The sequence below is a fragment of the Acipenser ruthenus genome, chromosome 10, assembly GCF_902713425.1.
Source record: "Acipenser ruthenus chromosome 10, fAciRut3.2 maternal haplotype, whole genome shotgun sequence".
Taxonomy (NCBI): Eukaryota; Metazoa; Chordata; class Actinopteri; order Acipenseriformes; family Acipenseridae; genus Acipenser; species Acipenser ruthenus.
In genome coordinates this window covers 6,866,604-6,891,938 of record NC_081198.1, presented here as the reverse complement: position 1 = coordinate 6,891,938, position 25,335 = coordinate 6,866,604, and the positions used below count along the sequence as shown (strand labels likewise).

The 25,335-nt window shown below is 37.8% G+C and overlaps 1 protein-coding gene across 9 annotated transcripts in view; it reads right to left on the bottom strand.

Annotated features, from left to right (window-relative positions):
- The window catches only part of LOC117410662 (choline transporter-like protein 5), a 71,607-nt gene extending 49,681 nt beyond the window's left edge, over positions 1-21,926 (bottom strand). For 6 of the 9 annotated variants that reach the window (XM_034017398.3, XM_034017383.3, XM_059031614.1 and 3 more), the window contains exon 1: positions 21,688-21,925. In XM_034017398.3, the coding sequence (XP_033873289.3) occupies positions 21,688-21,724 (37 nt within the window). In that variant the 5' untranslated portion in view covers positions 21,725-21,925. Of the gene's footprint in view, positions 1-21,687 lie in introns of all 9 variants that reach the window. The other 3 variants (XR_009329655.1, XM_034017430.3, XM_034017405.3) reach the window with 2 other exon arrangements.
- Positions 21,927-25,335: the final 3,409 nt, after the last annotated feature.

Sequence of the window (25,335 nt, the reverse complement as noted above, 5' to 3'; positions counted from 1 at the left end):
TGTTGGGGGGAAGGCCAGCTGTGAGCAGCGGTCCAGATAAGCTGTGTACCTGCCGTTGTTACACATTCAAAAATCTGAAACACGCACTACATTTTAATTGAATGCAGAAAAATATGCCTAGAAATGCTGCTGCACAGCTTGTCTGCCTCCCCTAAAAATTCCACTAAAAACTACAACTCCCAGAATACAATGTCGCCAGTTACTAGGAAACTGTGCACAAGAAGAAACAACCAACACACATTACCCAATCTCTAACCAGCCCTGTTGTCTTTGTAGCAGTAACAATAAGAACATTTTGAAGCTACACAGGTTGAAGCGTAAACACCCCAGTCCAGCTACAAATCCAACTGAAACCATTGTCAGAGGCAACCACTAAAAAAAAGGTGCCTATAATATTAAACAAACTGTTTTATAACTTATTAATGCATTTCCTTATTTTATTTATCTATATGGATTCATAATGAAGTTGTAACATGTTCACTGAGTTTAAGAATTAATGTTAAAATATAAGTAACGCAATTAATTTGCAGAATCAGTGTGATACCTTGAAAAAAATGCGGTGCCAATAAAGAACCTTGTGGAACACACACGCGGTTGTACAGCAGTTCAAAGTAACATTGCCGTTAAAATGGATGGCTCTTTGTTAATGCCTACCCCATTACCATTAAAGATTGTACAGTATTTATCGAAATTACTCATGACTTCAAGGTAAGTTACTCCCAGACCCAAAACCTTATCTGGAGCGCTGGCTATGAGAAATACAAGGTTGAAGGGATTTGAATAATACATAATACATCTGAATAAACAGCCTATTACTCAGTCTATTTTTTAAAACCACTATCCAAATATATATATATATATATTTTTTCTAAAAATCCCATTTGGCTAGCAGTAAGATAGGAAGTACAGCAACTGATGTGTAATATAATTGCTACTGTTGTCTCTGCACCACAGTACTGCTGCTTCCTCTGGCTAGCCATTCTGCATGCTGTGTACACATTAAGAATTTATATACGTGTTGGGATTATAATGCTGTGCCTGAAATACCCTATTCTAAAATCAAGCATTTTCATTCCAGGAAAGCATACACCAATGATTAGAGCTGAAACAGAGATTAGGCAGAAAGATGTTTTTAAACCCACCCCCGATATCAGCATTACAAAGAATTCAACTCATCATTATCATTAATATATTTTAAGAAGGGGAAATAATGACGACGCATAATAATCTGGATACTTATATTTGGGGTAGCAGATGTACATTCAATGTCAGGCTACACTGGGATTTCAGCTTGTTTAATTCATCTTTAGAATGCAGCTTGTTTTTTAAGTAGGTCAGATCCAGCGGCTGTTTGGATCCCTGCATTGATAAGGGCAGAGGACGCCCATCACTTGCAAGTTTCTGTTCAAGTTCCAGGACTGTTTGGTAGAAAGAGAAACAATTGCCATCAGGTTTGGGGGGCCAGTGTAAAGAAAGTCAGGTAGGATCAACTCAAACCCTCTGAAACTGTAGCTGCATCAGCAATGTCCTTGCACCACTGGAAAAGATAGCAGGGTTTTTGCTTCCTACCCCCCTGCTCTGAGCCACACTGACAGATCAGTACATTAGGACCGGTTTCTGGTATCAAGAAAAATAGCACAGCAATCAAAAGCAGAACAATATAAGCAGCTGTTCTTCCCACCAAAAGATCTAGCTTTTATGACACGCTGGATCCAACCGCACCGGTAAAAGCACTACACACTGCGTTTGCTCTGCCTATACTTGGGTCTAGGGTGACCTTATAGGTGCCTGGGGACAGTACAGTACAGCTCACACATCGCAGTCCATTCAGGTACCTTTGAAACCAGTCTATTCTCTTTAAGAGATGCAGGATTGAAATACTACTGACATTGAAACTGTTCCTTACTGCAGAAGCAAAATACCTAAAAGGCCACAACTAAAATTGAAGGCAACATTCATCTCGCTCTGCATAAGAGAGCATTATTACACTAAGCACAAACAGTGTTAACAGCATTATGGCAAGGCAATTCTATTACAGGTTCTAAATGGATGTTCCCCAATCTACATTCAGCCCATGTTAGAAATCCTCCAAGGGGTTCGGCCAATAGTGCCTGTCCTTCTCTGTTAAGACGAATTGCTGCTACAGCTATTTAAGTGGTTAATTAATAAACTCATTTACTACCCTAATGCTGTAGGCAGTTACATAGACTTTATGGTATGGTAAATGTATGGTACAAATTGTACATCTAAAGGGAAAAAAGAATTTACAAATATGTGCTGCAATCAGTAGGTTAAGGTAAAGTTCTGCCTTTTATCCCAAAAGTCCTTTTATGAGGTTAGTAAGTGCTGCTAAGAGATTTCAATTGAGAGAAGCAATTTCCGGAAACCAATAATGATCACAAAAATACCTGAAACCTCCTAAAAGAATTCAATTTCACAGCACACTGAGATGCGAGGGTGTGTGTGTCTGCGGGGTGGTGGGGTGCTAAAGATTTAATCGAAGTGAGAATGCGTAATGCTTCAAAAAAACAGTGTGACAGATACTGACATCATGTTTATTTCTAACAGGACATCCCCTTCACTTTTAAAAGAGAAGTACCATCAGCCCAACTTAACCTGTTATAATAATCTTCCACGTAGGAGAATATTCGCAAAATAAAAACAATCATTACTTGTCTATCTTAGCCTTCACATCTGGTTTGAACTGGGGTCTTCATGTCCTCCAGGATTCCTTTCCGCCTCTCCACTCGCTGACAGAGAGTGTGTATGGAAGCAGGCCAATTAACATTTTCAACAGCTGCAAAATGTTTACATTTTTGCCTCCTCCTGGTATTTTGGTTCAAACATGCATTGAGACCTAATGAATCTACTGCCACAGACAGGATCACTGAAAATAAGCCATGCAAATAGCAGCAGCAAAAATAGTTGGCTGCTTAGAACAGCAGATTTCAATGTCATCACCAAGCACCTTACTGACAACCAGAAGGAAGTGAGAGCAGATGCACTAGCTAGCATGCTGGTGGCAGAAAGTCTTTAACATTTTGAGCTGTAACACTGTTAAAACAGCAGTGAATAAAATCAGGCAACACTACCAACACTTACAAACTATTTTTATAGACAGTGACAGGAACCTTCTTAAAGATTCCCACACAGTTTTAATTTGAAGGGCCATTCTGGTGTTCGTTTTCTGGTGCACATTTTCATCCTGGTGGCCTGAATTAAATCTGTAAGATATAGCACAGCTATAGCTAAAAGCTGAAATGAAAACTAACACTTTGAATGTGTTCTTTCAATTATGCAGCTTGCAATGTCCTTGGCTCCACCACTCAAGTAGGAGAGCAGTGGAAAAGGTATTCTTTCATGCCAGTTCTGTTCAGAGGCTCCTACAGAACTCTGCAATCAATCTGCCAATGAAGAAGAAAATATCCACATTATCTATCTTTTTAGGGATATCCTGGGCCACCTTAAATTAAAGAGCCCCGCCAAGGATTCTCTGCAAGCTTCATTGGCTTGACTTGGATTTCAAACAGGGCAGGAACAATCAAATAGAAATCCCTTCCAGAAGATGATCTGTCATATGAGTCCATGCTCCCTGCAGCGTGATCATTTTGTCCCTGTGAGGCTCCCTTGATTTGGATTTTGGTTGTGTACAGTATATGCCAATTGGTAAAGTAACATAAACCCATGTACAGTACAAGGTCTTTTTTTGCAGTCTTTCAATCCCGAATCCAGTTTTTATATTTCAAGTACTATTTGAAAGAAGGTGTCACCTTCTTACAGTGTCTTTATGGCTTGAGTCCATTTTCATACTCTGTTTTTCAAGACACATTCAATAAAGAAAAGTGCTGACATGTAATTCCTTGATCTGTCCCTGGATTCCTGCCTAGATGTGAAAGTGCGAACATGAGCAGCACAATTCCAAGTGCCTTGGTCAATCTAAATGTATACATCGCATTCTGATTAATAAAGAGATACCATTGAACCTGTGATGTTTGACAGCTGGAGCCCCAAGCCTTTGCCAGATGATGACTTCCTTAATTAACTGACGCTTTGCCATTTGTTGTTAACTATTGAGATGTTCAAGGATCTAGCAGTTCTAAAGTAGTTCAATATCAATGGAAGCCTGGTGCTGGTACTGCATTATATTTAATCAAGCTTTCCTTGAAGACCACAGAGCAGCTTTGTCAATGTACATGGTTTGGTAAATGAGAAGTGAGCATTATCATTATTGTATAATTCCCTAAAACCTCTTCATATCAGGCACTTCATATCACTTTACTGGACCCTTTCCCTGCTATGTGGAGAAGCCTGTGCAGAGAAGGAAGCAGCCAATGGAGTATTTAACAACTGCTGTGGCAGGGATGATTCATCTTATGAAGCTGGGACATGGTCATCTCTGCTGACAAGATCATTCTCCCATTCTTCAGCTCACCCCATTGTTGAAAGAATCAATGTTAGGTGATTATTCTAGTCAAGTACAGGACCAGCACATGCTGGCAGCTCTGAATGTCTGCCATTCATCAGGGATACGACTGAAAATGATAGCATTGCCACAGTGAACCATGACCAACCAAGTGGACAAGCATTACCTCTGATTGAATAGGTGGTACTAATTCTCCTTGTTTCACTGGCTTGTTGCCGGTGAACTTGAGCAGACACTTCATGACAGGACAAGACAGGGCTTGACTTTGTCCTGAAAATGGATCTCTATCTGCTAGCTCGACGGGAATACTTCAAACAGAGGTCAATAAGAATACACACCTGAAATATTGCACTGCAGTACAATGCTTGTCTGCCTACTGCAGTAATTGCAGACAGATTAACACTCATCATGTGGGGTCAAAATAATAATACTAAATTGAACACATAAACTTGAACACCTAGATATTGGGACATGCCTGTTCAAACAAAACCCTTCTTTTCCACACGCAGACTTGCTTGATGTAAAACACCTTGCTGGACGATCTGTTGGTAGTCCCTAGACTCCTATTAAATAGCTGTGGTGCCAGGGCTTTTAGCTGCTATGCTCCACATGACAGCTCTGGAATTCTCTCCCTAGTTTAATTAGGCATGCAGAGATAAGCTGAAGAAGACCTATGCTGTTGATCATGCTTTTGCATAAATTAAAACTACTTTGGAAAAGAATTCTGGGATGTGTGTACATGAAGGACACTATGTAAGTGTAATTGCTATGATATGGTCATTCATTAGGATTGTACTGGCTCTAACTTGAGAAAAGGTGAACAGATAGTATTTTGCTAGTGTAATTAATATACCAAACACAGCAAAAAGGTTTTCACTACGTTAATTTATTCCGAGAAAAGATGGTGTTTTCTTGACAGTTATAAGAGAAGACATGCGAAATGACTTTGCTAATGGCTGATGATATGGGATACCCCGATGTCGTCTGCATGTGAAACATTCTGTGAAGATATATATATATATACACACTACCGGTCAAAAGTTTTAGAACACCCCCATTTTTCCAGTTTTTATTGAAATTTAAGCAGTTCAAGTCCAGTGAATAACCTGAAATGGTACAAAAGGTAAGCGGTAAACTGCTAAAAAATGGTTAAAAGAAAAAGTTTAGGTTACCAAAAACTGAAAAATAATGTACATTTCAGAGTTATACAAAAAGGCCTTTTTCAGGGAACAAGTAATGGGTTAACAGCTTACAGCTGTTCTGCAGCAATGGAAGTAAATTAAGCCTTGAAAGTTGATGCTAACAATTCCTACAGGTGTCCCAACTTTTGTTGATTACTTACAAACCCTCTGTCTGTATAAAAGCAGTGTTGGAACAGACTGTGTTACTACACCCTCTTAAGCATTATTTGGACAGTATTGTACTGCAGGAAGACGTATATTGCTCTTATAATGGCGAGAAAAAGGCAATTAACAAAGGAAGACAGACAGACCATTATAACCCTTAAAAGTGTAGGTCTTTCCTTTAGAGAAATTGCAAAGAAAGCCAAGGTGTCAGTGAGTACAGTTTCCTACACCATCAAAAGGCACTTGGAAACTGGAGGAAACTCTGACAGGAAGAGGTCTGGCAGACCCAAAGCCACAACAGAGTCAGAAGACAAGTTTCTGAGAGTCAACAGCTTGCGTGATAGGCGGCTCACAGGACAACAGCTTCAAGCACAGCTTAACACTGGTCGAAGTAAGCAAGTCTCAGTTTCAACTGTGAAGAGAAGACTTCGAGCTGCAGGCTTGACAGGTCGAGTGGCAGTAAGAAAGCCATTGCTAAGATGGCAAAATAAGAAAAAGAGGCTTGCCTGGGCCATGAAGCACCGCCAGTGGACTACTGAAGACTGGAAGAAGGTCTTATGGACCAATGAATCAAAATTTGAAATCTTCGGTTCATCACGCAGGGTTTTTGTACGCCGTCGAGTAGGCGAAAGGATGGTTCCTCGGTGTGTGACACCAACTGTCAAACATGGAGGAGGAAGCGTGATGGTCTGGGGCTCTTTTGCTGGATCCAGAGTTGGCGACTTGCACAGAGTGAGTGGCACCCTGAACCAAAACTGCTACCACAGCATTTTGCAGCGCCATGCAATACCCTCTGGTATACGCCTAGTTGGTCAGGGGTTCATCCTACAGCAAGATAATGACCCAAAACATACCTCCAGGCTATGTCAGAACTACCTTAGAAGAAAAGAACAAGACGGTAGGCTTCAAATCATGGAATGGCCAGCACAGTCTCCAGACTTAAACCCCATCGAGCTGGTTTGGGATGAACTGGACAGAAGGGTGAAAGCAAAGCAACCTACAAGTGCAACACATTTGTGGGAACTTCTGCAACAGTGTTGGGAAGAACTTTCCGAACAATATTTGATTTCCATTGTAGAAAGAATGCCACGAGTGTGTTCGGCTGTTATATCTGCAAAAGGTGGCTACTTTGATGAGTCAAAAATTTAGATTAAATTTTGTTAAACAAAATGATTCCATGATTTCTTTTTTTATCTCCAATTGTTTATTTGTTCTATGCTTTAATTTCAGAGTACACTGAGACATTAAACTGCGTAAATTTCAATAAAAACTGGAAAAATGGAGGTGTTCTAAAACTTTTGACCGGTAGTGTATATATTTCCCTTGGGCTTATAACAGGCAAATATTCAGCAGGATGGGGACATGCAAAAATAGAAACAGAAATCAATAACAAATTGAATGTTCCACAAAACGAAGCTAATAACTGATATTTTATGGAAAGGGTAGTAGAATGACAGCTATTGATACAGAACAAAACACTCTTGCCTTCAGTCTCACAGGAAGCCATCAATGAACTGTTCTATTATTGAGAGATCAGGCTGAATGAATGAATGATGGAAACATTTTCAGTTAATGGCAGCTATAGTATTAATCAGCATGGAGAATAACGACACAGAGCAATGAATTATGGATTATTAAGCACCACTTGCTCTAGGGGCTTTCAATTCCCAGTAGCAGTAGACTCAGGGTACATTCATTTCTGCAGATATGTACTGGGAAAAGATGTCAGCCCCCAGGACTAGAAGTTTGCTTTTAAGGCTATCTGAAAAACAAAGTCATCTGTTACAGTTTTTTTGGTTTGTTTTCTTTACCTCCAATACTTATTCTATAAAATATACAGTATCTCCAGGCATAAACTGTAATGTCATTTCATTTTTCATTTTCCTCTACTTGTAAACAGATGAAATTTCATAAATTGCTTTTTTTTTTTTTTACTGGTCATTGGTCGAGAGTGTAATGTAGGGTGGAATGGGGATGCATTCTACCATAAAATCCAAGTGACAATGTAATTTCTCTCAGTAAGAAGCACATTGCTGGAAGGGTCGATACAGTTTAAAAGGTTTATAAATGCCTCTTCAAATGTATAGTTTAATGGTTTAAAAATGGTTCCCTATTTCACAGAGAAGATAATGCACAGGATGCACTTTTGAGAAAAAAGGCCAATTATTTTAGTTTTAATGAAAAACGGGCTGTACATCCCTTCCTCTCCATAAAGTATGGTTACTGTTTTTTGACCAGTAAAGAGGTGGGTAAAGAGGTAGGTTCAAATGCTTTAGCACTTTGTGTTTGTCCTCCTGCAATTGTCAAGAGGTTTGAAGAGTTCTCCCAAGACTAAGCACAGATAGGGAGTAGCAGTGGTCCACTGCTGTCTTCCAGCAGGGTTCACCATTGACTTGAATTTTTGCGCCAGGAGTGGCATAAAGTCACCAAACATCAATGTGAAAGACTGGTGGAGAGCATGCCAAGACGCATGAAAGCTGTGCTTGAAAGTCAGGGTTATTCCACCAAATATTGATTTCTGAACTCTTCCTAAGTTAAAACATTAGTATTGTGTTGTTTAAAAATGAATATGAACTTATTTTCTTTGCATTATTGAGGTCTGACAACACTGCATCTTTTTTGTTATTTTGACCAGTTGTCATTTTCTGCAAATAAATGCTCTAAATGACAATATTTTTATTTGGAATTTGGGAGAAATGTTGTCAGTAGTTTATAGAATAAAACAAAAATGTTCATTTTACCCAAACACATACCTATAAATAGTAAAACCAGAGAAACTGATAATTTTGCAGTGGTCTCTTAATTTTTTCCAGAGCTGTATATTTAGAAGCCACCTATTTTTCCTGATATGCATTGTCAAAGTAATTCAGTTATTAAACATTTTGATGCAATAGCAGTCAGTATAAAGCCTACAGCTCTATCCAGTGGGTTTTCAGTTGCACTTACTGTAACAGAAGGTATCTAATGAATTGCCTTTGGCAAAACAAGCAGCAGAACTTAGGCTGTCATGAGTTTTAAATGCACTGCCTTCAATGTGTTCTCAGAACAAGCCTCACATTCCATGGCCCTCACTTCAACAGCTGTGGAATTCATTACTAGTTGACACACCCACCCTGTGACAGTCCTATTCACCAGCAACAGCAGCAGTAGCTCCAATTCTACTACTTGCATTCAGAAGCGTAGCCATAGAAACAAGGGTGCTGAACTTACACAGACTGTGCAGCACACTGGCAAATTATAAGACACTGTCCTTGTAACAATGTCGGCACAATTCACTTCCAGGTGGCTGGATAATTTCCTGTTCTTTCAGTCACACTTGTTATACAAGGTTACCTCCATATATCGAGGATATAAAACAAATATTTTAAACACAGTTTTAAATACCAACATTGTAACTGTAACGTTTGCCTGTTTTCTTTGATCTTTTTTTTAACTTTTGTGGTTTTATTAACTTTACTGGATGTGTCTTGTTATCCCTAGCTATGTCATAAAGCACTTCTCCAGTCAATAAAGTTTGCAATAGATTTTCCTTAACTAGAGGATCCAAGAATGGTGCAAATGTTGCTAGTCTTGTTCTCTGGGTTAGTGCTTTAAATGCCTGATTTGCATGGAATCCCACATCACTCATTACAGCAGTTGACAATTCCTGCAGAACAACACACTAATTGTGACAAGACCTGGCCCCCGCATTGTTTCACCACCTTCGTGTTCACATCACTGTTCACAGAGGCCCCAGTTAGTGGCAGCCAATCACGGAACAGCTTTTGTAGATTTTTTGCTGCCTAGCAGCTGTCCTGCATGCTCCTGGGGTCCTATCCTGTCTGCATTGTTTTTGCAGACAACAGCTGTCTGTTAGTGCAGCCCTGGGAGGGTGAGAATGGCCTCTCTGTCTGAATCTAATAAAGGCTCTCAGCAGCAGCTACTGCAACAAGTGGATGGATGGCTCAGAACTGTATGAAGCACATACTCACATGGAGCCGTCTTTAACTGAGAGATTATACCATCAACTCATTATGTGTTTTAGGGAACAAAACTGCATCGTTGACACTCTGGTGTGCAGCAATCCTGTTAATCCACTTTTTTGTTTGCTGTCCAGTGCCTAGCCCAGTCTCTTTCTTTAAAGCTTACAGCTACTCCACTGCTGTTATGGCTTCACATGAGTAACTTACTTGAGGACATGTTACTTAGATGTGATTGTTTGATAATCTGCAGAAAGGCACCAAATGTTAGAATTGTAGCGATTAATCATCATTTTACATAATGAATTGTAGAGCATCTGTATGCCTTACACTGTGTTCTTGTCACTATGGAACATTGTGATGTAATAGTTTAATACAATACAAGCCATAACCACTCAACTGCAGTAAACCACGAGCCCAGGCTTTACTGCTTTACACAAATACATAACAGTATTGACAGTTATTTTGCCCTGTATGGATTGTATAGGTTTATTTGATTCTAGCATAGAGTCTTCAAAGTAATGGTAAGGCTTTTGTTTTTATCTTCTACAGCCACTGCAACTAAAAAAAATGATGTTTAAAAAAAGTGAAGCAGCGGGTATCACCTTGGGGGATTAATCAATATGCCCGGAGGTTGACTCTACCAGCCGGATTGATCAATTACTGCTTTGAAAAATGTAGGAATCTGAAAGTGAAAGTATATGGAAATTGTAAAAGATGACAGCCCACCGAATCTGCAAGAATTCTAATTATTCTACTCTGTGTTTAGACAAACCCAGGGGTGATTCCTCGGGGACCCCATGCTGCAAAACCTCCCCCACTTCCCAAGATGTAAACTCAGCAGCCTCTTATCTGCTAAGAGACAGCATGCAATATATTATAGCAGTGCTACCCAAGACTTCTAATACCTCCTACAGGAAAGTCTTCACTGAGAAATCTTAAAAGAGAGAAGTGGAAATTGGACTTAGAGTTGCTTGTTTCTCATACATATTAGAGCACAGCACACTCTCATAAGGGGGAATTCAGTTCTACCAAGTCAGATACACTTGGTCATCCACACTCGGCTTTCAAAAGAAGCTCGCACTGCTTCAGCCCAAATATGCTGCTCATTTAAATTCTGCGTCTCTCCTGGGTAGAAGGCCAGATGTAATTTTATTATAGACTAAAGGCCTAGCAGTCATTAAGTGGTAGAGGATAAGCATCGACCTCCCTAGCCAACTACACTGCAAACATTAACAGGAGCCAGAGGGTTATACTTCTGTTTGCACTGCACTGTATGTCACTATACTGGCTAATATCCAGATCCACACAGTTTATCACGTGATAGTTTGCTGCTGCTCTGACAACTTCATTGTTTATTAGCGTCAGTTCTCCACATTGCACATTCTCTTTGTCTCATGCACACATTTGCAATTTAAATCACAACCTGCATCCCCTAAGAGTCCCGCTCAAGAAGGTTTTAGACCTCTGAAACGCATGATGATGGGACACAATATGTGTTCTATATTTACAGCTCTCTATGTTGCACCACTATATTTTAACCCAGTGTACAAAGGGAACATCCACAACCACAGATCAACCTATTATAAGAACATACGAAAAGTTGGTAATGAGAAGAGGCTGTTTGGCCCATAGAGGCTCTCCCTTTGCTAGAACACCATTTGCTCCATGTCAGTGTTTCAATGTCATTTATCACCCATTATTATTATTATTATTATTATTATTATTATTATTATTATTATTATTATTATTATTATTATTAATTATCTACCCTTTTCAATGCTGCCACCAAGCTGCACTGTATTCAGTGAATTTCAAATTCAAAAGCTCTGTCTCAAATCAGTGATATTATACTTTAACACGGGTTCAGACTCCACAGTTTTCATCTCCAATCCACGCTCCAAATTGCTATCCCATGCAAATTGCTATCCCATGCAAACTGCTATCCCAAGCAAACTCAGCAATCTGCCCAATAGTACCAGTTATAACCTTACCAAGCCAGGGTTCTACTTGAAGTCCCCAAATGAAGCCTGCCAGGTTGGTATCAACCTGTTTAACCCTGAACCATGTTGATAGAGTTGTCTGACCAGACCAAACATCAAGAAAATGCTGTCTATTTGCAAAGCCTCCTGCATCTGCCTCAGCACGGTTTTGAAAAGATGAATTGGTTACAGTGGTTTGAAAGGGCTGAAATTATAGCTGCACTTCAGAAGCAGACTCTGAAGGACAGTCGTTTGCATAAACTACAATAGAGAATTACAGAGTACACATACAAGAAGATATTATACAGCTAAGAAATGTCATTTAAAAGAAAATGATGACAGTATCTCTTTGGGACAAGCAGAATACTAGAAACACACAATTCTTGATGCTTACCTGTAGTTTTCAGGTTTTGCTGAATTTATTGGACTACGTTAGTGGGGTTTATGCCTGTTTCCTTGCATGTGTGGCCAATATGTTTAGTCAGATCCTCAGACTCTGCGAGTCTGGGTCAATATGTTTTGGGCCCAGAACAGCAAAGTTTACAGCCTTTGATTTAAACCCTCCAAACATCATTACAGTCATCTCTCACTTTCGATTTAAAAAACTAACTCAAATCCTCTTTCTTGAGCACTGCAACTAAGCAAGTTACATTCCCTGATGGCCATAATAAACTGCAGAATTACGCCTTCAAACCAGTGGTGGCATTAAAAAAAAGAAAGAATAAAAAGTGTACAGTTGGCTCTGCATTGTGATGACTACAGCAACCATTACAATACAGTGTGTGTGTGTGTATGTGTGTGTGTGTACATATATTTGTTAGGGCTTATATCTTGACATTTCCTATGAATCAATAAAATGATTATTTTGTACAATTCCCAGATTTTAAATTAAGACATTTTACATTAAAATAATGCTTTAAAACACCAGGACAAAAACACCTGTTTCAGTAAACGCATTGATCATTTGAAAAACGATTTAAGAAGATGAACAATGTTCAACAGCAGTACAGACATTTGTATTTAGTGTTTAGTTTACTCTGTTTAATTTAAAATTCGGTTTAAAAAAAAACGGAATTGTAATTGATTAAAATTAAAAGGAAAAAAAGAAACTGAACTTCTACGTGTAGTGATTAGATTGACTTTGTTACACTTCTGAAAGGCATCTTGGCCCTGCATTGTACTGTAATACAAGCTATTCTAAAGCTATCACACTTGTGTGTCATTATTGATTAGATGCCAGGAGAAACCGCTTTCTTGTAGTCTGTGGACATCTTTGTTTAGTCACAGCAATAATACCTTTCCTGAAATGTATTTATTTTCAGCCAGCCCCACAGTACACACTTTACTAATATCAAACTTCATACTTTTTTATATTTATTTCTGTACCAACGTGCAACAGTGTCTGTCACATATATTGTCCAATATATTTTGTTCTGTACTCTGCATGATTGAAATATTTCACAAATATTTACAATTCTACACAATAACCTGTTCATTAACCAAGGCGATTGTTTCCAATTAAGGAAGGAGCAGGCATGAGAACGACACCAATACACTTAATGAGTAAAGTACAATTTTTCTTAAAACAAATCTACTCATATAAATAATGTGGAAACTCTAAACACATCACTTAAGGGAAATAAAAACAATTTTGGGCAAGTCTCTGTTGTTCAGTGTTTTCTTTTCTGCTGACCTTCATATGCCATATTAATGATATTGTAACCATGTGAAGCCGTTCACTTGGATCTATAAGCCAATCATGTGAGACCTGGTGGAGTAATTGCCAATTAAGTAAATACAGAGCCTTACACTTTTCCCCATAACTAGAATCATTGTAAATTGTCTTTTCAAAGTCACTCATGAAATGATTGTTCAGCTCCTTCCATCTTATTAAATGAATTCCTATCTCAAGACTATTTAAGCAGGGCGACAACTAAACCGTTTTACAGCTAAGATAGCGTAATAATTACCAAAATTAGCAGAGTGCATTTGTAGTCCTTTTGATTAACTATTTGTTGTAACGGCATCAGGTTTAATAATACTGGCTGACCAGAAAAAAGAAAATAAAGCATTCTTATTTTTCTCTGTGAGATCCATATGCAGTGAACTTGAAGCAGAGCCTTGTGTAACCATTAATCTTTTAAAGGCTATTAACCAAAAATAACCATTAAAAGGCTATTTTGTAGAATAATGCTAATATCAGTCTGCTCTCCAGAATTTAAGAGGATAAAGGTTAACCCATATTTGCCTTAATGACTTCAACAACATAAGTACTGTAACTGAAACAGACACCATATTCTACTGATTAAAATCACGTCACATTACTCAAAAGGCCTTAAATAGCATCTTGTGCAATATAAAAAAAGGACATGTATAACAGGTCAGTCCACCTCTTTTCAGAACTGAACAGCGTTATATTTACATGTCTTTCTATATGAAGGCAGTACAGTGTTTCTCAGCCTTTTCAATGGCAGGGACCACTTTGGTGTTTAAGAATTTATCAATGAACCACTACCAGCCTGGAACCAAAAACATATGCATTTATACTATCAATGCTACCATGATAGTTCCTCATTTGGCTGCAGCACATGATTACATACTACCGGCAATGAAAATGTAATAATCTTCAGAATTCATGGATAAATACTTAACAACAAGAACACTAGTACACTGTGTCATGTGTTCAGTAGCAGATTATTGGTTGGGAGTGTGGTTGGCGCCGTTGTGTTATTTTGAGAATATTTCAGGGACCACCTGGGATTTGGTCACAGACCACGGGAACCTTGCACTAGCACCATTACAACAGGATCACTGTTGCTATGTGTAAACACATAAGTGTAAAAAACACCTGACAGATTGCCAACTAAAATATTACAACAGATGAGGCTAACAGAAGTATAACGAATTCATGTAATTCTTGTATGTCTGCATTTCCCACAGTTTGGGACATAGCAGAACATTATAGATGTATCTTTAATATCCAATGCTTCACAAATGCATGTTGCCATGCCCCTTACAACACAACTGAATTCAATAAACACGGTCAGCAAAACAGCAGGTTCATAAATCCTGCAGAGGTGGTATGAAGATCCAGTGTTGTCTCATTGAAGCAGAATGTCATGTGATGTTTCAACCACTCCATTGTTTTATTTATGCATTCCTGTCCACTAATGCACAGGGGAGCAACAGTACAGGAAGTATTTCCTAAGAGCTTTAAATAACGTGTGCACAGCGAGCTCCATTAGTAGTCTCTGATGCTTATTAGTCTGATAAAGTGCTGTGTTAAATTTTGCACCAGATGTATGTTCTGATCTAGTTCTGTATTGTAAAGAATGAAACTAGTCTTCCTCACTATTTTAATAGTGCTAAAGGTAGCCCAGAAACTTTTGGATTGGGGGCTGTTTAAAATCCCGCACTGGTATTTGGATGCAGCTGAGAGACCCAAGTAGAAGGAGTCAGCATAACTTCTGGCTATGCTACATTGGTTCCCAGTGCAAATTAGAATTGATTTAAAATTCCTACAGGGCCCTAAAAGGGCTTTCCAAGCTACACCAGTAGTTTTCATTCCTCAAACCAAGAGGTATGGAGCAAACTGAATAAAGTCTTACACCTAACTGTACAGGATCAGATTCTTACTTAATTAGCAGTTTAAAAATCACCCCAGCGAGTAACCGGATGGGCATCTTGTGACTGTCACTACCTGTAGACTAAGCTATAAAGAAACACAGCAGGTGCCTGAACCCTTTTCACCATCAAGTGCTAAAGAAGCATATATTATAGCTGTGCTGATTTTGACACAGCCTTGATTTATGATAAAAGAATAATTTCCAATGCTTGATTAAGCCATTCGTCGCATTTTGTTTGCCAACGTTATGAATTGATCAAATTAATTACAAATCAAAATCAGCAACGTGCCAGATCAGTTATTTGCATCAGTTTTCCCACAGGCATTAGGGAAACTGATGCAAATACAGAGCATTCTCTAATTCTTTGCAGGTTTAGTTATTCATATTGAGTGTGTCCCAAGTTCTCTCCTGTGTTATGTAAGTATAGATTAAACTAAATTAAATTAAAAAAATATATAAGCATAGAATACAGTTAGTTGTAGATGAACCAGAATTCAATCCCCAAAGTGAAACACTGCTGAATGCCATATTGAACTCACTAGTGGTTTATCTCAAACAAGTGTTCAATAGAGATGTAATAATAGTCATGATAGATAGCACAATACTTTGGTTAAAAGATGATACATCAATCATTACAAATCATATGGTCCTGAAGGATGATTTGCATGTGATGTGATAAGATAAAGCAACCATTAATCTTGCACTACAGTATGTATGATAACACACATAGAGGTACAAGCTCAGTGTTAAATGCATTGTGTGCATGGGACACTAGATAACCATGATAAACTTTATAATGGAGCACGCATGGTGTTGCGTGTTATGTGGTTCATTGTTTAAGTTCCTATCGTGGATCTTGTCATATAAAGAAGTATCACGATTCAAATTGAAGGCTTTCATCGCCACGGTTCCCACTTTTAAAGCAAAGGTTACCGTTAATGAAAATGTATACTAATTTATTCTATTAAATACACAAACTAGAACGCTTCAGTGTGTTGCTACAGCCTTAACAATTGTATTTTGTTCAGGCTTGGTGGTCCAGTGGTTAAAGAAAGGGGGCTTGTTACTAGGAGGTTCTTGGTTCAATCCCAGCTCAGCCACTGACTCACTGTGAGACCCTGAGCAAGCCACTCAACCTCCTTGTGCTACGTAAAACCGAGGTCCTATTATAAGCAACATTTGTAAGGTGTAGTTCACCCCCTAGTCTCTGTAAATCGCTTTGGATTAAAGCGTCTGCTAAATGACTATAATAATAATAATAATAATAATAATAAAAAGAGCTGCTGTTAAAACAGATGTTGCATAAAAAATAAATCTTCTGTCGCATGCATTGCTTGTAGTAGTTTTACTTACCCCTGGTCTCCTTAAAAACTCACTGTAACTAATGCAATCTGAAAGTAATAAATCCTTGATGCTGAAGGCTGTTGATTGGATTTGGTCAGAGGCTCATCTGGAAAAAGCATGGCTGCGTGGTGTGCAGGGTGAGTCATAGAGTCAGGGGAGCTCATATTCACTTCCTGACTATGTAAAGTGAATGGCCTTCTCTGGGGATTCCAGGGGGAGCATTGCATTGGCAGGCCAAAACCACTGGTGAGCTGCAGACGACTTCTGCTTGTGAATGTAAAGAGGCATAGGTTTGGTCATGGGATCACAGAACACCCACTGACCTTCAGTTCTCCTGAGCTGTTGCAGGGAAGTGATGCTGTGATGGAATGCAATTGGACATTCTAAGTTGAGGAGAAATTAGGGGGTAAAATAATTGGGCATCCTAAATTAATAAATAAATAAATAGCTGGATATTAAATAGTTGATTGAGCAATCATATTAACCAGAAATTATGAAAACACATTCATATTAATAATGTCATATTTTCCCTTCATTTAAATGTCAACTTAATATTCTGGCTATGAATATAAGCATTTGAATTACAGTACAATGGTGCCCATCAGTAAATCAGGGCAAGGTAACACTTTAGTCGTCTTGAGATTTGCTGAACTTAACATTAATTAAATAATCAATTCAATCAGCTTTTGTTAATTGACTCTTGCCCTGTTAGCCTTCAGTATTGTCCATCGATCTGCAAGAGAATACAATCAACCGTTCCTCTTAACATTTAGAATGACAACCATGTGCCTTCTGTTTACCCTACAGTACATACACCCTACAGATGTGCTGACACCAGCATTGCATTTTGGTGTTTTACAACAGTTTTTTCATTAACACTGGTATTACTGATACGATTTCAAAGGCATACATGTAAACATATGGAATACACAGTATTGCATGTGTAATTGTTTGCAGAGTAAAGTTAAGTAGAGTTTTGCAAATCTCAAGGCATTCAACTGAGATAATCTATAGGGCATTTGAGTTCTACCCCATGTACTCTCACCATGTGACCATCTCTACAAAAAGAACAGCTCACAATTAAGACAACTCACTGTCAGTCCACTTCCATTTTGGGCAAAATCTTTATAAAAGTTCAGTTCTCTGTAAGATCAGTTTACTACCTTTGGTCCTTTTGATGGTAGTAACATTCATCACCTTCATTTCTGGCAAAACAAATCCTAGTGGATCCCTCCTTTATTGACTTAATTTTCTTCAGCCCATGATATTAGGAATCCTGACTGTGAACCTAACCCTTCCTACAAACCCCCTTTTTGTTCTATAATGGTATATAATGTTAGCGCGGTACTGGAAATGAACATCAGAAATGTACAATATACCTGCCTTCAAAGTAGGGTTACAATCCCAAGAACCAAACAGCAGTGTTCATGTTAATAAAATGACCACCCGGCCTGGGGAGCATTGCTTTGTCCGGGTCATTTGGATAAAGAATATTTGTGTATGTCTTGTGGCCCCTCAGGGGTCCCAGGCCCCTGGTTTGGGAACCACTGCCACTTCAGCCAATAAGGAGCTGTGTCCAAATTATAGCTATTTTATAAATACAAACATGCACAGAGACAATAACACAGTGTTTTTATGATTTGGTGTTTACAGTGCATGACTAACAAAGAAGCCCTGTGCTACCTGAAAGGTCTTGCTGGAACTGGAAATAGATTAAAATTCTCCTCCAAAAGTCAGAAATTAACATTTATACAGGGAGCTCTGTTTGTACAATTCTACTACTGCCACCTCCACTGTAGAATCCACTCTTGGTGTTGATCAGTTCCATAACATTCTGTTTAAATTTCCACACAAAACAAGATGGTCAAAACATTAATTAGTAAATTGAAAGAAATATATTGCATACACTGTTTTCTGTAACATGCATAGATGCAATAGATGTGCATGGTGGAGGAATTTTAGGCAAGTATTTTGTTAGCTACAATTACTTGTATACCAGTATATAGTATATGCATAGCAATATTTGAGTTGTATTATTATTGAGACTTATTTCAATAAAGCCACTGCAGCACACACTGAATGTTCCCTCATGCCAGTACTGAATATACCACCCTGTTTCATTACAGTGACAAATGATATACATTATATATATATATATATATATATATATATATATATATATATATATATATGTATATATATATATATATATATATATATATATATATATATATATATATATATATATATATCCCATAGGCCCTTATACTCTCTAGCATTAGATACAGCACAGTCGCCAATGGGCAGAAAGATTGGTTTGGACTCAGCTAAAGAGTTAAGATGAACTTCTCACTAACAGCACCTCAGAATGATATGTGTGACTGTGCCTCTAAGCTATGGGTGATGCCACTGAGAGATATATAGAGTCAGTCTGTTTCAGTGGTGAAAAAAGGGGATAAGGACTGATCCAATTAACCTGGCCAAATGTTCCTCTGAAATATGTCACCGCCCCCCTGACCTCACGCCCTTCCCAAGCTCAGTTTTACTGGCTCTAAGGCTTCGCTGCTCAAATATCTTAAACTAAGCAGAGATTTGTTTGCAAATCATGCTCACCCCTTCTAAATGTAAATGTAAATTCAGTATGCAATAGCCAGAATTATCAAAAGTAATACTAATTGTATATTGATAATACAAATATATATCTACAGTTACAGTGCTACAGCACTTGAAAAAACTTGAAGTGTGATGCTCCAAGCTTAAAACATGGTTTGTTTACATTGGACTTCACAAATGTAGGGCACGTCATATGCAAAACTAATAGGGTGATTGGACAGCATTGCCAGAGGGGGGGCTGAATTAATGTGCCAACAGATGTCAACAATGGATCTATACAAGTTCATTATTGGCTATGCAGAATGTCAACACGGGGCCAGCGACGCAGCCTCAAATTCATCCTGTGTCATTGTAAGACCTCCTTACTCTTTCATCTGATTGCGCATCTGTTATTTTACCAGCAACACTTGTAAGGCTGGTGATCCTAAATAGAATTGTTCAGGTCCAGACAGATCATGGATTCATCATATTGGGAACCATGTAAACTTCCAGAGGGCTCAGATGCTCCTGCTGAAAGCTGTGGAAGATTTCAAAATCACAAGCCAGTACCTTAATCCAATAAACCTCTCTCCATGAAGTTCAGTTAAGTCCTGAGCTACAATGCAGATTCCCACTGGATAACATAACCAGTGGTGATCCAAAGAAAACAAATGTTCCTCTCTGAATATCACCTCTCTCTAGACCTCCCTATACTCCCAAACCCAGTTTTACTGTCTTTAAGGCTTACACTGTTCAAATATCTTCATTTGTTTGCAAATCACGCTCACCCATTCTAAATGTAAACATAAATTCTGTGTGTCATAGTCTGAGTTATCACTTTTATGTACAGAAATAATAAGTGAGTACATTACAGCAATTAATGACTTAAGGTTTGAAAGAGATATACTATATAGTAAAATGTTAGAAGCTGAGGCTGCTTCCTAAATAGTGTGCGATTCGTCGAGGGTTTAGATACAAAGGGATAGTTATGAGGATGTTCTTCAGACTGAATTAAAAAGAAATACAGTTAACTGTAGCATGACAAGAGCATTTACAAGCTTCCACAAAAAGATACATTATGTGATGTCACTATCTCACAGACCCCTTGAAAGTGCATCCAAATGGCTTATTAAAGGTTACAATAAAAATGAATGGGGACATTATTGTTATTAAGCACTAACCACTACATTGGCTCTTTGCTAGCACAGCAGCAGTAGTCATGTGTACCTGCTGTATCTATGTAGAATACTTAATAGTCTTGAAACGCAGCTGCTAACACCCAACACTTATCAGTGAATGTAGTCAGAAACTGCCATATAGGGCAATATGATTACATTTCAACATTCGAGCTATTCAGCTAAGGATAATAGCTGAGATCATACAAAGTTATGGGAAAGTTAAAAGAATGGGTTATTTTCTGTTTTAAATAAGCGTTTTCAGTCAAACCCCTCGGCATGTCATTCTTTATGTAACGCCAAAATGATCGATGCATTAAACCAACGCAAATAATCTGGTGTTAGTTGTATGCAAATCGTCTTAAATACTGTTTTTTATTATCAATACTTTAATTTCACCTTCCGTTGTTTGGTCACACGCGCAGCTTTAGATATTTTCACTGTCCAATAAAGCAAACGATGTTTTTCTACTGAACCGTTCCTCCTGCAGTTAGCAGATATGTTATTTATTCAACAGAAGGGATATAATAAGATTTGCTTGAAATGCATGAATACATACTGTGTGATCCACGTTGGCAGGTATTGATGGTGTTTTATTCTGACAGTCGTGAAATCAAGAGTAGCGAATGCACTTTCTATCCTTAGCAACCTCAAGTTACACCCACTGCAAGCATACTGTATACGGTGCTACAGCTGCGGCTAACAATATTTTCCTTGTAAATACAGTAGTTGTAATGCTAATAGTCGTGTGATATGGGTTCGAACGCCCTCCTGTGTTACCTTGCTACAAGTTTACCGATCCCTCAATACAATCCGTGAATCACAAGTACAAATGGGTTCGCTAACGAAAACAATATTATAGAAACGAGAAAAAAAAAATCTAAAACATAGAAAACACAGTATTATAAAGTGCATGGTATGTTATATTAAAAGTCACCAAATTCACAGAGTTACATCCATGCATGCTTTTAATATAGGACAGATTGTACATCCATAACGGAATAACGGAAATAAACAGAAATTAGGTACTAAACTGATACTAAACCGTACTATACAATCAAACCCCCGTTGCACTTTCAAGACTGCATGAATTTAAATAGGCCAGCCACACCATGTTCGCATGGTACGGTAGGAAAAGTACAGTTATGAAGAAATCCGACTGCTTCACTGCCATTATTAAACAAGTTACATACGTGTTTGATATCGTGAGAAAACATTAAACAAAGATGGAAACTCTTACCATAGAGCGAGGGTGGGATTTCACTTCTTCTGCCCATTGCACTGAGGTCGACTGAGATTTGGTATGTTTCTTTGATGTTGTGATGGCATGTAATACTGATAGTGTGTGAAAGGCGTCTTGTTTGTTGCCTCAGAACCGGTATATAATGACCCCTCTTTCTGCGTTCTGAGCCGCTCAGTCTAACGTCAGCAGAGTTTACAGCACTAAGTAGAAACTAGCGTCATCCAGTGTAGCGAGTGGGAGCAGAGACCCAGACTACAATGAAATTCGCTGCTTAAAGGAGAAGCGGGCGTTTTTAGAATTACAGTATAGTGATTATGATTTCAATTAGTGAAATTACAACTCTTCTAAACTGTAATCTATCAAGACCAGTGATAATTTTACACACAGTGCATTTAAATGGCACAATTAAGCAAATGCCCCCCCACAATTAAAAAAATGAACTGGGAGACGTGGATAGGAAAAAAAAACAGTAGCCTAAATCTAGTTAACATTAAATTAAGTATTTTAATGTTAAGTATTTTTTAAAATGTGTTTCAGGATTATGTGTGATTGTTTAACACCAAAATATAAGAAGCATGATTTCTAGATTAAATAAATGCCTGATCCAGTGTTTTAGGGGTTAAGTTCTCACAGTCTACTGAATTTGCGGGGTTTTCTGTATAAACAGCATGTTTTGTACACCGTTTTGTTATAACTAAGCAAAAAACAATGATAGTTTTTTTTTTTTTTTTTTTAAAGCCACACAACACACACATACTGTAATGTCTTTATGTAGATTCCAGCTTGATGGGTTACACTGTTACTATAGGGAGGCTTAATATACGGTACGGTATTATTTATTTATTTATTTATTTATTTATTTATTTATTTATTCATTCAAAAAGTACTGTAGGTTTGTGGCGGAAATATTTCGAAGCTGAAAAAGAATGCTTATCTTTGTCGTGAGTTGGGGTTCAGACACACTGACAGGGGACAGATGCAAACCTCGGTCCCTGTCTGTCATACAGAATTAGTTTCCTTATCTGGAACAAACAGACTTAACCACCTGTCACCTGTGGAATTGATGTCTACAGATGTGATGCTATCAATTGTGTCCATGTATCAAATAATGCCACGAGGAATCTTTCCATCTACTGTTGGTTTTATTTTATTTTGATGTTTCGCTTTTGTGGAGTTCCTTATATCTAGTTTACCATGGTATTTTTGGACTTTTACCCTGTTTTTTCTATGGTAATACCATGTATTAACCATAATCGACCCTGGTTTACCATGTTCATTAATATGCTTTACCATAGCTCACTGTTCTTTACATTGCTTTCCTATGCTTTACCATGCTTTCACTGTGCTTTATTACGCTTTGCTATGCTTTTAATATAGTGAACTTGTATAAGGGTTATTCATCACTGGGAGTACAGAGCTTCAAAGACTGCAGATGCCAGCAATCAAATTCAATATATTTTGTGTTGCAAGCGCAGACTCTTAGAAAAGAGTGTGTCTGGCCATTCTACATGTTTATTTAATAATGTCTCCTTTGGGTTTTCTCTTGAACGCTTGTTGTGCACAGGGATCTAAAAAGAATAAACAAGCCAAGTCATATCTGTAACATTTAGTAAGCGTTTTTTTTTAATGTATTTTTTGTTCGTTGTCTGGGTACCACAAATATAAAAGGAAAAGGTACGGAAGATATTTTATGTCCACTTGTTTGACCTAGTTTTACGTCACGATTAATACTTACCTCTTTACAGTGTTGAATATTTTAATAAAAACTTTATGCAGGAACAAAACTATCAAACTGGGACAATAAACTGTCATATATTTCAGAAGACTCGCATTCATATATATATATATATATATATATATATATATATATATATATATATATATATATATATATATATATATATATATCTCGTATATATATCGTATCCCTTTCAGTTCAAGAACAAGAGGCAGCAGGACTTAGAGAACGCACTTTGTAAGCAGATCATGGAGCATTACTGATGAAACAAAGACAGTTTCCAAAGCTTTTCCAACTGGCAAAATCTGAAAAACAGATTTAATAAAAAAATACATTGTTCGTTAGTTCTGACAGGCATAACAAACCGCTGTGAAAGCATATTGTATTATTTACAAAAACAATTTTGAGGAAATTGCAGATATAGTACTGGAATAGATCCACAATGTATACAACTCAAGCATTTGTGAATTCTCAACATCACTGACTATCATTTTTGTGAAATTTGCCTTGAGGGACTGTATTTTAAAGCTTGGTAAGCGCATATATTTTAAATTGAAACATAAACTTAAGGCATGTAGGCAAGTTTTGGTAAACAAATATTTGGCGTCCCCTAGTGGAGAAAGTAGCTCAGACCAAATTTTAACAGCCATTGATTTCAAAGTTTATAAATTATTCTTGCGATTATCTCACTATAATTTGAGCGCTTTACCCCTGCAGTAATCAAGATGGTATTTCTTAGAGAACAGATATTTTAATCATTGCCCTGGAACACTGTCCTATGCATGCAACACCATGAATACATTTAGTGTAAACAGAAATCAATTAGGTTGTCTCACACATAATTCATTAGATGATCTAAGAATGTGGCGCATTATTGACCAGCCACTCTTCTGGTTGTGTGAAGTATGTGGAATGAAAAAAAGGATTTATATTTATAAATGATAGCCCAGAACATTACCTCTAATGGAGAACCATAGTAAGACCATACAGTAAAGGAGGGTGCCTTTACTGAGCCACACCAGTAATGTTTCCTACAGCACCTGTCTGCTGTCCTTTAATGTCTCCCATTCAAATACTGTATTAACCAGAAGCAACACTGTTAAAATTGTGACTAGATCTAAGGTTGGTATAACTGCAAGCATTAAAATGCCTATTTATTGGATCCACTGAGTTAATAGATGTAATATTTATTTAAAAGTGTATAGCTATTTGAATCATTCAGTACGTTTTACTGGCCATGCTTTTCCGTGTGCCATGTAGATATCACGTGGGTTTTAAAGGAATCACGTGTTATCACAAACATAAAGGTACCCCACAGGTTAAATAAAGCTTCCTTTCCGTGGTTTGTGATACTTGCAGGTCCCGACTGCAGGGCTCAGGTATAGACTGGGAGGTGAGGAGTTCAATCCCTGACTGAACAACAGCTTGTAATTATCTAATTAAAGCAATCTGCATAACAAAGAAAAGAATCAACCAATGCGCGACCTGCCTGAGCTTTGCCAGAAGAGTCTTGCTTTTTAAAATTCAAGTCTACAGCCTACGTTCTACATTGCATCAGTATATCTATGGGCACAGTTTCCCAGTTTTGAAAATACTGCATAATACATGAATACTAGACTTGCAGTTTATTGTTTAAAGATACACCTCTATAAAGGATACCAGTATATTAGAATTAATACATTGTAGGGCTTTTTTTTTTGTTTGTTTTCATGTTATTGATATATGGACCAAGCTTTTAGACTCACTGTCATTTATGCAACTTGAAAGCAATGCTCTATTTCAGAAGCTTCAAGGTTTATATAATCATTGATGGCTCAAAACATCATAGCAGGAGAATAAAACCCTGATTGATTTTGTTTAATACACTCCTTACCTCTACTAATGATGGAGTGCATTAACCCAATGTG